At 41.0% G+C, this 14,719-nt stretch overlaps 1 protein-coding gene across 3 annotated transcripts in view; it reads right to left on the bottom strand.

The window, feature by feature from the left end:
- Window positions 1-8,633: 8,633 nt before the first annotated feature.
- Window positions 8,634-14,719, bottom strand: part of CFTR (CF transmembrane conductance regulator) — a 221,603-nt gene continuing 215,517 nt past the window's right edge. For 2 of the 3 annotated variants that reach the window (XM_089327932.1, XM_051847972.3), the window contains exons 25-27: window positions 12,734-12,906; window positions 11,689-11,794; window positions 8,634-10,732 (exon numbers count right to left, since the gene is read on the bottom strand). In XM_089327932.1, coding sequence (XP_089184058.1) covers window positions 10,532-10,732; window positions 11,689-11,794; window positions 12,734-12,906 — 480 coding nt within the window. In that variant the 3' untranslated portion in view covers window positions 8,634-10,531. 3 annotated transcript variants of the gene reach the window in all.

Genomic DNA, 14,719 nt, shown 5'->3' with positions numbered 1-14,719 from the left:
GTAATTGTCCACACCTGTTTTAACAGGTCAAACAGGTTTTTGTATTGAGCTCTTTATAAACCCCCTTCTAAACTGTCTACCAAATAATATTTGAAGTTCTTTTTTTAGCTAACTACTAAAATATTTACTTAGGGGGTTTTATTAGTCTTTCAATCTAACAGTTAGCAATTTCCTAATACTGGAAGGAAATGTATTTGTTTCAAGCTGTTTTGCCTCTTTTGTTTCTCAGAATGAAGATAAAGCAAGTGAGAAATATGAGTAAATGAAGAAGGTGTGTGTAGGAAGGGAGTATGCATACTTGGAGACAAGTAAATCCCAAAACTCCAGACAACAGTACAGAAAAAAAAAAAAACAACAGGTAAAAATAGAAAGCCTGTGGTTAAAACATTTACTCTGAGAAACGGAAAATAAGACGGCAGAAAATCTGACGTGAGGAGAAGCCAAAAGTTGGGATAAGTAATAAGCGTGCAACCCCCATCCCCAGTCTCAACACTTAACTTCAGCTTTTTTTCTTTTACAGGCCTTTCAGAACTGGGAGTCTTTTGTCTCATTTTATTTGCAATTGACTCCCTACAGTTTTGCTTTTTTTTTTTTTTAAACCTAAAATGAATTAGAAAGACTTCCCAGTTCCAGCCCAGCATATCAGGAGCATGGATGTTTTCACTTTATCCTAACAAGCTAACTGAACCAACAGACCTCTGAGACCCTCCCAAAAAGCAAGGTCACAGTGCAAACTGCTTAGCATTGGAGAGGCAGACGGACAGGTGGAGAGAATCACAATTGCCTTGGTGGAATCCCTTGCGCCAAACTCTCCACAGGAAGCAGTGCTGGGAGGGTGGGAGGAACTGAGCTGCAATTGGAGGATAGTAGGGGCCAGAGTGCACAACTCATGGGAGACCAGTGAGAGGCAGTGCATATTACCCCTAGCAGCTGCACCAGGTTCTCAAGGAGAATGTTGGAGAAAAATCCCCCTGTGTTTCTGCTGGGGTGAGTGGGGAGTGACCATTGTTTTAAAGCCCCACAGCTTTCTGTTATCTTAACAAGTCTGCCTTCAGGAGAAAGTAACACCTGAGGCTAACCTGTGGTTCTTCTCAGATCCTAACCTACCTGAGCGGAGGGAGGGAAATAGCCAACTCCAGTCCCTCTAGCCATCCTGCCCCAACTAAGAGGGGGGAAAAGTCCATGAAATACAAGTGAAGTTCAGAGTCCAAGTACTCAAGTTACTGAGACCCAATCATAGGACCACGGAACACCATCGCAACCACCAGCCAGCCCTGCTCCGCTCACCGCTCCCAACCCAAAACACACTTACCTACATTACCCAAGGCCATTTTACCACAGTTCCTTTTCACAGTAAATCATGCCTGCATTTGAACAAAACATTAGCAGGCACACTGAAAGGGAAAAAAACACAGCTGGAACACTGAACGAGCATTAGAACCAAAGTTAGACATGGCAGCATGTTGCAAGCATCAAACCAGTAACTTTAAAAGTATACCAATAAGCTAAGGCTTTAACGGAAAGTATGGACAACATGCAAAGAACAGAAGGATCATGTCAGCAGAGAGGTGTAAATCCTAAGAAAGAATCAAAAAGGAAAACTAGAAATGGAAACCACTCCAACACAACAAAAATGGTCTTTCTGGGCTCTTTGATAGAATGAATCCAACTGAGGAAAAAAACTCTGAGATTGAGGATTAGACAACAGAAATTTTCAACAGAGTCAAAAAAAAAAAAGATTGAAACAAGGACAGAACAGTCAAGAACTATGGAACAAATACAAAAGATATAACTTAATGCATAATCAGAATACTGGATAGAGAACAAAGAGAGGAAGAGAAGGAATACTTGAAGTAATAAAGATTAAGAATTTCTCCAATTAATGTCAGATACCAAACCACAGATCCAGGAAGTCCAGGTAACATGAAACAGATTAAATGCCAAAAACACTACACCTAGGCATATCATGTTCAAACTAGCCCAAATCAAAAATTAAAAAAAAAAAAAAAACTTGGAAGAAAGCAGAGGAAAAAGAAAACCTTATCTATAGAAAGGCAAAGATAAAAATTATATCTAACTTCTCCCCAGAAACCATGCAAACAAGAAGATAGTAAAATTTTCAGTGTTGAGAGAATAAAATTTACTAACCTGAAATTCTGTACCCTGTGAAATTATCCCTCAAAAGCTTAATGAGAGGGACTGGTGTTGTGGCATCATGGGTTAAGTCACTACCTGTGATGCCAGCATCCCATATGAATGCTGATTTGAGTCTCTGATGCTCCACTTCTGATCCAGGCTTCCTGTTAATGCATCTGGGAAAGCAACAGCAGATGGGCCAAGTATTTAGGCCCCTGCCACCCACGTGGCAGACCCAGATGAAGCTCCTGGCTTTGGGCCTAGCCAGTCCAGCACAGCCCAGCCCTGGCTGTTGCAACCATTTGGGGAGTGAACCCAGTAGAAGGAAGATATATATCTATCTCTCTTTCTGTCCCCCTCGATCTCTCCCTCTTTCTCTGTAACACTACCTTTCAATTAAATAAATAAGCCTTTAAAAAAAGAGAGAGAAAGCAGAGTCACATAAAATGCTTAGTAAAACTTCAAAAGACAATCGTGGAAAACAAAATAGAAAAAAAAAGAACAACAAATGGCAAACAGTAACAAATGTGGTAGATGTTAGTCCCACTATATCAATAATTTCTTTAACTGTCAAAGGTATAAATACATCAGTTGAAAGAAGGAGCATTTGGCCTGGTAGTTCAAATGTCTGCTTCCCATATGGGAGCACCTGGGTTCAATACCTGGCTCCAGTTCCTGACTCCAGCTTCTTCCTAAAGCAGATTTTTTTTTTTTTTTGACAGAGTGGACAGTGAGAGAGAGAGACAGAGAGAAAGGTCTTCCTTTGCCGTTGGTTCACCCTCCAATGGCCGCTGCGGCCCGCGTGCTGCAGCCAGCGCACCGCGCTGATCCGATGGCAGGACCCAGGTGCTTATCCTGGTCTCCCATGGGGTGCAGGGCCCAAGCACTTGGGCCATCCTCCACTGCACTCCCTGGCCACAGCAGAGAGCTGGCCTGGAAGAGGGGCAACTGGGACAGAATCCAGCGCCCCGGCCGGGGCTAGAACCCTGTGTGCTGGCGCTGCAAGGCAGAGGATTAGCCTAGTGAGCCGCGGCGCCGGCGTCTAAAGCAGATTCTATGAGGCAGCATCAAAGGATCAAGTAGTTGGGTCCCTGCCATCCACCTGGAAGATCTGAATTGAGTTCTTGACTCCTGGGTTCAGCCTGATTCAGTACTCCCCCACCCCAACTCCACCCCATGCTGACTGTGGAGAGCATTTGAAGAGTGAACCAGTGGATAAGAACTCTGTTTCTCTCTCTGGAAAAAGGAAGAAAAGAAAGAAAAAAAGAAATGGTGAGACTCCAAGAAACCAACATAATTTTTTTTAAGATTTTATTTATTTATTTAGAGAGCAGAATGATGGGGGTGAGCAGGGGACAGAGCTTCCCTCCATTGGTTCACTCCCCACTTACCTGCAACACTACAGGATGGGCCAGACCGAAGCCAGAAGCCTGGAACTTCACCCATGTCTCCCATGTGGGTAGCAGGAACCAAATACTTGAGCCATTATCTGCTGCCTTCTCAGGCACATTAGCAGGAAGCTATATCTGAATCAGAGCAGCCAGGACTCCAGCCAGCCACTCCAGGATGGGATGTTGGCATCCAGAGCACCAACTTAACCTGCTGTGCCACAAAACCTGTTCCCCCTCATACTTAACGTCCCATGTAGATTAATAAAAGGATCGATACTATGGTAACACTAATCAAATTAGGAGCAGCTGCGTTAATTTCAGATGGAACTGAGATCAAAAAAAATAATAGAGATAAAGGGACAGAAATTTACACTCCAAGGAGACAAGATGCATACCCACAATCCTCAGTGGGGATGCATCTAACAACAGTGTCAAATTCCTGGGGCAAAGACTGAGCAACTGCAAGCAGAAGTAGATGAATCTGCTATTACTTATGGGGTTGACCTTGCAGGAGGGGAGAGGAATCAGAGGACTGACAGCACCTGACATCGATGACTTTGGCTTCGAGTTGATTCAAAAGGCTGAAGTAGCACAATGTCAACACTGTCAATCTCTTAAGCTCTGTATAAAAGTCCTCTTTAATTCTGCCTATTCTCCTCCCTCAGAGAAAAGCTATTCAGTGCTGAGACAAGTACCTCCGTACTGCACTTGATCTGACCATCCCTTCAGGCCATGGCTCTTACTACTTTCCACCACTGACGCTGGTATTCCACACGGCTTGTCACTCCAAGGCTCATCCATTTGCTAACCCTCTGCATTCGATGCTTCTTCCCTCACTCCTCTATACCTCAAACCAGGGTTTCTCACAGCTGGGTGGACATAACACCATCGGGAAGAGCTAAACCATGGTTCCCACTGTCAGCATTTCTGCTTCGGTACATCTGGTTGGAACCCCAGAATGTGCATTTCTTCAAGTTCTCAAGTGATCTAGATGATGCCAGCGCAGGGACCACACTTTGAGAGGCACTACTCTTGAGAATGACCAAAACCCACTTACTAGAACAATCTACTATGAATTTTCTAAGTCTTTTACTTCCTTCATTGTTTGTTTTCAAAATCTGTAATTTCCAACACTATGCTCCAATCTTGACTCCCTTTACTTCCTTTAGGCATCCCCCAACCTGATTGAACCAATAGCTGCTTTTTGTGCACGCCCCATGCCTCCTGTTAGGTCTGCTGCCTGGAGCACCCTTCACTAGTTCAAGTGCACGGTTCAGACATTGAAGCCTCATTCTAAATGTCACTTCCTGTATAGAGTCTTCCCTGAGTAGCCCAACTCCCTGCCAACTGATACCAACCACTTCCTTTTCTGAATTCCTATGGCATTTGCTTGTTGATCTCTTATTCAAGGGCATATCAAGGAGTTTTTTTTTCCTAGAACTTATACAGTTTAAGAGTTGGCTCTTTGAAGAATAGGTACAACAGGGTTATATACACAAATCAGTACAGACCTGAGGGTAGGACTCACACAAGTGAAGTTCATGGAAACATTAGCTTTGTTAGTTAGCGTCACCGGAAGCCTGCCTGGCGTCTTTGGATCTCACGTTCTCCCTATTAGAGTGTCATTTCCTGATGCAGACACTTGGTCTTGTTTTTGTCTCTCAGTTTCTCTACCTGTCCCCCTCTCTGCCTGTCTCTGTTATTGTACACCTGACTGACATCACCTGACAGGACCAAGGCTTGATATAAAGGTAGATATAGTAAGTAAGACAGTATAGTGTGGGCAAAAAAAAAAATGACAAATAGATCAAGAGAACAAAATACAGATTCCAGAAATATGCCCACATATATTTCATCAGTTGATCTTCAACAAAAGAGCAAAGTCAATGCAATGGTGTAAAGATAATCTTTTCAACAATGGTTCCAAAATAACTGAACATCCACATGTCAAACAATAAATATAGACACAGACATATATTCTTCCCAAAAGTTAACTCAAAAATGGAGCATAGTTCTAGTTGTAAAATTCAAGACTAAAATTCCCACAAGGTATCATAAGAGAAAGTGCTAGATGACTTTGAGTATGACAGTGACCTTTTAGGTAAAATGCCAAAGGCAAAAATCCATAAAAGAAATAATTATTAAGCTAGATATCATTAAAATGAAAACTGTTGCTCTAAGAAAAAAAGAATGAAATGTTATGGACTGGGAGAAAACATTCACAAAACACATACCTGATAAAGGACTATTATCCAAAATATACAAAGAACTCTTAAAATTCAACAATAAGAAACAAATGACCCAATGAAACAATTGGCCAAAGACTTTAAAAGACATCTCACCCAGGCAGACAGACAGCTGGCAAACAAGCATGTGGAAAGCTGCTCTCCCTCAAGTGTCATCAGGGAAATGCAAATTCAACAAGACTCCACTTGTATTAGTCAGTGTCTCATTACTTTAACTAAAATACCCGAGAGCAGCTTCTCAGAAGGAAAAGGTTTATTTCAGCAGACAGTTGGCAGTGTCACATTTCACTGTCCTGTGGTGCTGAGGCTGGCAAAGGCAGAGAGGGTATAGAGGAACTAGCAAACGCAAGCCAGGAAGCAGAGAGGGAATGAGATGTAACTCTGCTTAAGTAACTAAGTCTCTCAGAGAACGACCTTCTGAGGGCAAGCACCTAATGATCTTCCACCTGCCACTGGGCCCACCTCTTAGCTGCTCTAACTAGATGGAGTCTCCAGCTTGATCCATCACCAATTACCATTAACTCTTCAACCCTTGACATAAGACTTTGGAATTTAAATGTCTGCATGAGCTTGGGGAACCACGTTCCATTCAGCGCATAACACAACTATATACCTAGTAGAAGGGCCAACTCCAAATCACTGGAAATACTGAATGCTGGCAGAGTTACAGAGCTACAGGAACTCTTATTCATTAATGATAACAATACAAAATGGTACAGCTACATTAAAAGTATGGCATTTTCTTTCTTCCTTTTTTTTTTTAAGTTAAAAGCAAGATGGTATTTTCTTACAAAACCAAATGCATTTTTTGTTAAAAAAATGTATTTATTTATTTGAAAGGTAGAGTTATGGGGTGGGGGGAAGAAATCTTCCATCGGCCAGGTCACTTCCCAGATGGCCACAACAGGCAGGGCTGGGCCAATCTGAAGCTGGGAGCCAAGAGCTTCTTCCAGGTCTTCCACATTTGTGCAGGGATCCAAAGACTTGGACCATCTTCCACGGCTTTCCCAGGTGCATTACTAGAGAGCTGGATCAGAAGTGGAGCACTCTGGACTCAAACCAGCACCCATATGGGATGCTGGCATTGCAGATGGTGGCTTGACAGCGCCCCTATAATATTCTTGAAAAGGCAAAACTATGGAACAGTGAAAAGATCAGTAAGTAGTTCCTAGGAGTTCGGGGAAAGGGAAGGATGAATAGCACAGGGGAATTTTAGGGCAGTGAAACCATTCTGTGTGATTCTGTGATGGTGACTACATTTCCTCATACACTTGTAAAATCCCATCAAAAGTTTACCAAGAACAAGCCCTAATGAGAACTAGTTTTGTCATTGTTTTGTGATAATTCTGTGTCAATGTAGGTTCATCAATGATGGCAAATGCACCATTCTGTTGCAGAATGCTGACAGAAGGGAAGTTTATGCATGGGTGCAGATAAGGGATATATGAGAATAGACTTATTCCTCAACTTTTCTGGGAATTTAAAACTACCCTAAAAATAAACTTCAGTAACTCAAAAAGAATAATTAGAATAGAGAATGCTTAGAGACTACCCTCTTGGGTTTGTGAAAACAAACATCTCCCAAGAAGAAAACTTGGGGCTGGATGGAGAGCCAGGCACACGGCAGCACCTGTGTTCTTCTTGAAGAAGCTAAGTAAGAAAGCTAAGTAAGAAAGGATCAAAGAAGTCTCATCAGTTGAAAAACAGCACTCTGGACAAAGAAAAACTAATCAATTTCCTTTTTTAAAGACTTATTTATTTGAAAGGCAATGTTACAGAGAGAGAGAGAGAGAGAGAATCTTTCATCTGCCGGTTCACTCTCCAAATGGCCACAATGGCCAGAGCAGGCCTATGGGAAGCCGGGAGCCTGGAGCTTCTTCTGGATCTCCTACATGAGTGCAGTGGTCCAAAGACCTGGGCCATTTTCTGCTGCTTTCCCAGGCACCTTACCAGGGAGCTGGATCAGAAGTGGAGCAGCTGGGACTCAAACTGGCACCCATATGGGATGACAGCACTGCAGACGGTGTAACCCACTGTGCCTTAGTGCTGGCCTCAAACTACTCAATTTCTAACATAGAAATAGTATTTCCCTTGATGAAGTTTTTTTCTCCCTTCCTTATCAAGAGCTATCTAGTAGTTACCATTATTTGAATAAGTTTTAAAAGAAATACATGGACATTTATGGATTCTAAATATTTTGTGCTCTATACAACAAAAATGGCCCTGAAAGTGATACAGGGATATGAAGTGTTACTTGCACATCTCTGTTCCTAGAAGCATTATCCAAAAGGTGGAAGCAACTCAAGTGTTCATTGATGGATAAATGGATGGCAAAATGTAATATATACACACAGAGATTATTATCCAGCCTTACAAAGGAAGAAAATTCTGATCCATGCTATAACACTGACAAACCTTTAAAAATATTATTCTGAGTGGAATAATCACAAAAGAACAAACACTGCAGGATTCCACTCCTATGAAGTATTTAAAATAGTTGAATTTGTAGAGACAAAAATTAGAACAGTAGTTGCCAGGGATTGGGGGTAGAAGGCAATGGGGAGTTGCTGTTTAATGCATAAGGAGTTTCAGCTTTGCAAAATGAAAAACGTTCTATGAATGGATTATGTTGATGGCTGCACAGCAACATGAATATATGAAATGCCACCGAACTGAATTTTAAAATGGTAAATGTTATTGTGTATGTTTTACCAAATTCAAAAGGATAACTTTAAAATTTGTGTCTCATTTCATCTGAGATTATCAAAAGGCTACGTGCAAAAGAAAGATTTTTGTTTTATGTTCCATGAAGCCTAGAGACTGGAGTAAAAGACTGAGGTGGTGGGATGAATGAACACATCTGGAAACAGCTAAGTTTCACACAAATGTATGGATTTATTGACATGTGTTATTTTCTTACAGTAATAAATACAATGCGATCTTTTTCAGGGTTAGCTTGAAGTAGGAATGGCAGTGTGTCCTTGGTAGGAGCAGTCGGACTTATGGTACCATCTTCTTCAGAACTACATCTAAGAGACAACCTGAGTTCTGGGCAAGAGCCACATAGGTGTGTGCAACATCAGCCCTGATGTTTCTCTTGACACAGTAAAAGTGAGTCATGGCCTGGGCCATATTACCCTAGGTTCTTCTCACCCAAACTTGACATAATATATCATAAAAATATCTAAAGGCATAAAAAGTCAACATTGCAAATATAAAATTCTTTCATACAAATATAATTCATAATATGATCATTCTTAAAACACAGCATTGTTATGTAAGAGTTTGAAACATTATCAAAATAAATATTTCCTAGAGAAAATTTTATTTGCATCACAGAATTATAAAAAAGCATATAAAACTAATTCATGATTGGCTCTTCTTTGGGGTGTCTCCCATTCCCTCTCTCCTTCAGAGCAGACAGTATGAAGCATGTATAGTTAGCCTGAAAACACACCACCATCACCATTTAGATCTAGATGCTCATGTTTCCTTGTGTCCACTATAGCACCCATGGCCTATCTACCCATGCACTTTCTACTGGGAGCTTCTCAGGGAAGAAGGGCTTCCCTGTGACAGTTCGCACAACACACTTCTCCAGCCATCTTCTGGTCCTTATGTCTTATGAGCTTGTTACATCCTGGAGGTAAGGGAAAGTCCTGTCAATTTCAGCATCAAGAGAGCTGCTCTGTGTATTCTGATTATCTGACTTGGCTAGATTTTTGGTAAAGCTGGATGGTACTAACCCTAATCTGCACAATCGGAAGTTCTCTTTCCTAACCACATGTTGAATGGGACACTTATACACTCCTCCAAATGCCTGCAGTGGCTAAGACTGGACTGGGCTGAAACTGGAAACCTGTAACTCAATCCAGGTCTCCCATGTGGGTGGCAGGAACACAATCACTTGAGCCATCACCTCTGTCTCCCAGGGTTTGCATTAACAGGAAACTAAACTCGGGAACCAGAGCTGAGTACTGAAGTCCAATATGAGATGCAGCCATCTTCACCTGCATCTTAACTTCCAGGCTAAATGGAACGGGGCTTTTATTGATGTGCTGCTTTTTGACTCTTACAGTATTCTAACACTTCCTTAGAAATGAGAGCCAGAATGCTTGGCGGACAATGTATCGTCATGAGCCACCTAAAGACAGGGACATATTTTGAGCAATAAGTCATTAGATAATTTTGTTGCTATATGAACATCCTAGATTATTACTGCACACCCACGCTATGTGTTACACAATTGTAGATATAGTCCATTGTTGACAGAAACATCACCATGCAGTGCATGACTGTAGTTGTGTTTCTAAATATCTTGAAGAGAGGAGAGAAAGGGGGATATAAATTTATATGAACCACTCAAGTTTCCAGTTACCATTACTTAATCATTCCTCTAAGAAGCATGATTTCAGTTCTTCAATAAGACAAATGAACAATTTTCACTAAACAGTAAGCTGAACATCTAACCTGGCTGAATTTTATAGCTGCCTTTCCAACTACTACCAAAGGGCAAAGAAAAACCCCAGGGGTTAATCTTCAAGGATTTGAAGTACCTCTCACATGATTTGACCATGGCCAGGAAGCCATCTATGCAGATCATAAGAATGTCCTCAACTCTTTGTTCCAAAATGTTTGCTTAAAAAACAAAACAAAACAAAACAAAACATTATTTCTCCTTGTTTTCTGAGGCAGAGGCAACTGTTTCTCCCCCAGCTCCATGAGGGAATGTCCCATGCAAACATTTGCACTGGCTCTCTAGAGCCTTGTTTCTTGCACTTCTTCTTCTGCCTCCTCCTTCAGAGCAGTGATCTGGGGCCGAGACTTGTGCTTGCTTGAGTTCCTGTGGGGGAAGAGCTTTGCCCTGTCCGAGGAGCTGATGGCCTGCCGGAAGAGGCTCTTCTCACTCAGCAATTTCTGGATGGATTCGTACTGCCGCACTGTGTTCTCTTCTATGACCTAGGGAAGTGGCCATTAGTGAGATCTCCCACAGAAGACAGGTCAAGCCAGAGTAGGGACAGAAACCGGCACAGGCTCAGAGGTAGTTGCAAGGAGGAATGATTCATGTGAGCTCCCTTAAATGGTGTGAGTCCACAACACCATAAAGAGCTGCATCTCTTCAACAGTGGACCTGAAGCTTCATTATTCCAAATTGGTCAGGAGGTACCTGACTTTATTATGCTTCCTTCCTGCGTTAAAGTAGAGCAAACCCAAGGCCAGAGGAGAGAGGACTTCAATCACTTCTTGAACTTGCCCACAGGAGGCACAGAAGTTGTGTGTCTACCCCCTAATTTGTCTCTTCCAGCTCTCAGTAATAATAATGATAATAACCATCCTGTTATCCTTTGCCACCTGTAGGCTCAAAATCCCAAGAGAAATGACATGATACATCACCCTCAGAACTTCCTCCTGTGACAGTTTTGAAAACACAATGAGAAGATGACTGAGAGAGGCAATAACCTGAGAGCCAAATGATGACTGGAAAAATGAAATCAAAGCCCCTCAACTACTACATTAGAACCGCAACTCAGATGTAAGATAACTAGGCCTGTCTTGGGCCACATCCAAGGAACATTTAGTCACTGATAGAATAAGAATACCTTTTTTATCCAAGATAGGACAGTCTTTTTTTATGACTTAGTTTCCAAATAAAGGGATCAAAAAGTGTAAACATCAATTTATAAAGTAACTTAGTAATATGCTGCTATTTTAGTTTACTGGATTTCAAGCTCACTTCACAGCTCAGATGAAAGTAAAAAGCTTGTGCAGCTATTTTGAGTAGAGCTGGATGGTTACATAGCTCATTTTAATGAATAAATCTGTACATTGCTGCAATTTACAGGGATTATCGCATATGAGATTTTTTTCAAGAATTACAGGAAAATGAGAGCTTAAGTAAATGTATAAAGACTCACCAGAAATCGTTGGCATTCCAACATTGCCTCTATCCTGTGTTCACAGAGGATTACTGTGCAATCAGCAAATGCTTGTTTCAGAGTTCTCCGAATTATTTGGTATGTTCTAAAAAAGAAAGAAATTACACATATAACATCACAGAAATGGATAACCTGCCTTTCTCCTTGCTAACATACCTATTGTTCTATCAACATATTTCTTTAAATTACATCTCTATTTACATACTTTTTTTTAAAAAAAAAAGATTCTATTTATTTCTTTGAGAGATAGAGTTGCAGACAGAGAGAGGGAGCGAGAATAAGGTCTTCCATTTCCTGGTTCACTTCCCAAATGGCCACAACAGCTGGAGCTGCACCAATATGAAGTTAGGAGCCAAGCTTCTTCCAGGTCTCCCACACGGACACAGGGGCCCAAACACTTGGGCCATTTTCTACTGCTTTCCTAGGCCATGGCAGAGAGCTGGATCAGAAGAGAAGCAGGAGGGATATGAACTGGTGCCCATATGGGATGCTGGCACCATAGGCAGAAGCTTAGACTACCATGCAACAGCACTGGCCCCTCTATTTACATACTTTTAAAATAATATTGTTTTAGAGTTAGCCACAATCTTTGGGGTAGATTCTAGGTACCCATAAAGAGGTCAAACATTTTCAAGAAAATTTCATAAACAAGTACATTTTCATAAAGAATCACCAGTAGTTCTTCATTTTATATTATAAGTATGTTTATGGTATAAATGAGACATAAAGGAAAGTCATAAGGATCAGATTATGCCAATGTAATTCTTTTATCATGTGTTGACAAGGGGGAGGAATTTGTATGAAATTCCAAACTACACTCAAAAGGGTACACAGGGCTTTTATACAAATAAATGAGTATTTGTGTTCAAGTAGTGACTTTTTCACTGGGCAGTTATTCATATCTGCAGAATCTCCCATTGTAGACATGACAGCCTAATGGGAATTTTTGTCAATATGAAGTAGGTTTCAATGTTTCTGCTCCCACTATGCTTTTATGCTATTATTCAGAATTTCTGAAACTCACATAGGATCCAGATGAGCACTGGGTTCATCAAGCAGCAAGATCTTTGCCTTACTGAGAACAGATCTGGCCAAGCACATCAACTGCTTATGGCCATGGCTGAGGACATAGCCCCCATCCACAAGGACAAAATCAAGCTTCCCAGGAAATTGTTCTATTACAGATCTGAGTCCAACCTGCAGAAAAAAAGAGGGAAAACATATGCTTAGAGAGGGTAGTTCAAATACCTCAGGGATAAAATCACTCAAGAAGTTGACATTCTAAAAATAAACATGAGAGTTCTGGAAGCTTAAATTTTATATCTACCCCCATCCCAACTCCCACTATTCGAGTTTGATTGAGCAAAAGTCTATTTAAATCTTGGCAAGTCTAAAGGATCAGCCTATGACTTATTTCAGCTCTGTGCTTCAAATATCCATGAAACATTCAATGAGTATCTATTATATGCCAAGTACCCTGATAATGGTATGTAGCTTCTGCAATGTTCAGTGTTTATAAAGGTCTACACAAATAATTCCAACACAATTGAATACATGCTGGAAAAGATAAAATTATAGAATGCAATTATTCACTCTATCATGACAACTTATATAGATAGGATAGAAGGTAGCAAAAAGAGGAAAGGAAGGTTTGATATGCATGATTTCATCCATCCTCATGCTACCTTCCATCCCTACTTTACCATAACAGCAGACAAAAGCACAGAAGAATCAACAAGGAGGTTTTAAAATTTATATACAGCAATTCACAACTCATCTCTTCGTTTCCTAGATTCTGATTGTAAGAAATTAATAAAGCTATGAGTTAAAAAAAAAACTAGAATTAAAACAGTGGTATATTAGTAGTAGATTCAAAGGCTCTTGGACATGAAGATTGTGTTAGTCAATGTTTTTTTTTTTAAATAGTAAAATAATGGTAAAAAATAATATTTTTATAAAATAGTAAAAAAAGTTTAAAAAAGCAAATGAGATAAAGATAGTCATTCTATCAAAATAAGACCAACATTATTAAGTGTTGGCTCTCATCATGTATTTAAATGTATTTAAGTAAATATGGGCCGGCGCTGCGGCTCACTAGGCTAATCCTCCACCTTGCAGCGCCGGCATACCGGGTTGTAGTCCCGGTCGGGGCGCCGGATTCTGTCCCGGTGGCCCCTCTTCCAGGCCAGCTCTCTGCTGTGGCCAGGGAGTGCAGTGCAGGATGGCCCAAGTCCTTGGGCCCTGCACCCCATGGGAGACCAGGATAAGTACCTGGCTCCTGCCATCGGATCAGCGCGGTGTGCCGGCCGCAGCGTGCTGGCCGCAGTGGCCATTGGAGGGTGAACCAACGGCAAAGGAAGACCTTTCTCTCTGTCTCTCTCTCTCACTGTCCACTCTGTCAAAAAAAAAAAAAAGTAAATATGCACTAAATGTTTAGTCTTCGCCAAGTACTTCTGAGTAAATGAGGACCAAAGAGATAAACAGACGATTGTCTCCTGTCCTTCAGAAATCTGAAATTTCATATGGGTAGAGAGCATATATTTTCACCTAGCTCTAATCTAGGCAGAATGAGATGATGGCCTTCATAGATAAATTCAGAATGACCCATATCACTGTGTTTCCCAGCAAAAATTCACTCTATGGCATCATGTATATTGCGGATCTGTGTTCCTGAACTGATTTCTCATTAAAACAATAGTACTTTGTGAGAATTCTTTAAAGTTTGAAAAGTGTTTCTGAGATGAAAGAGCATGTAAGAATATTCATTAGACAAGGGGCACTACTCTGCTGTATTCTCAAAAATTCAAACATAAAACTACTTTGGGACACAAAACCCAAGAATGTGAAGAAAGGATCTTGTCAAGGAGTTAGAGGATGTGTGTCATTCTTTCCGTCTTCACACCATCGGTTTTTATTATTTCAGTCCATGAGTCCACCACAGACTCTCCCTTCTTGAATCAAAAACAAACCCCTTCCTTGCTGCAGGTTCTCTTCAGCTACCACTCAACAT

Source organism: Oryctolagus cuniculus, chromosome 3 (assembly GCF_051225735.1).
Source record: "Oryctolagus cuniculus isolate XC-2025 breed Fujian yellow rabbit chromosome 3, ASM5122573v1, whole genome shotgun sequence".
Lineage (NCBI taxonomy): Eukaryota > Metazoa > Chordata > Mammalia > Lagomorpha > Leporidae > Oryctolagus > Oryctolagus cuniculus.
The sequence above is the reverse complement of the archived record's forward strand: the minus strand, read 5'-3'. Positions and strand labels throughout refer to the sequence as shown.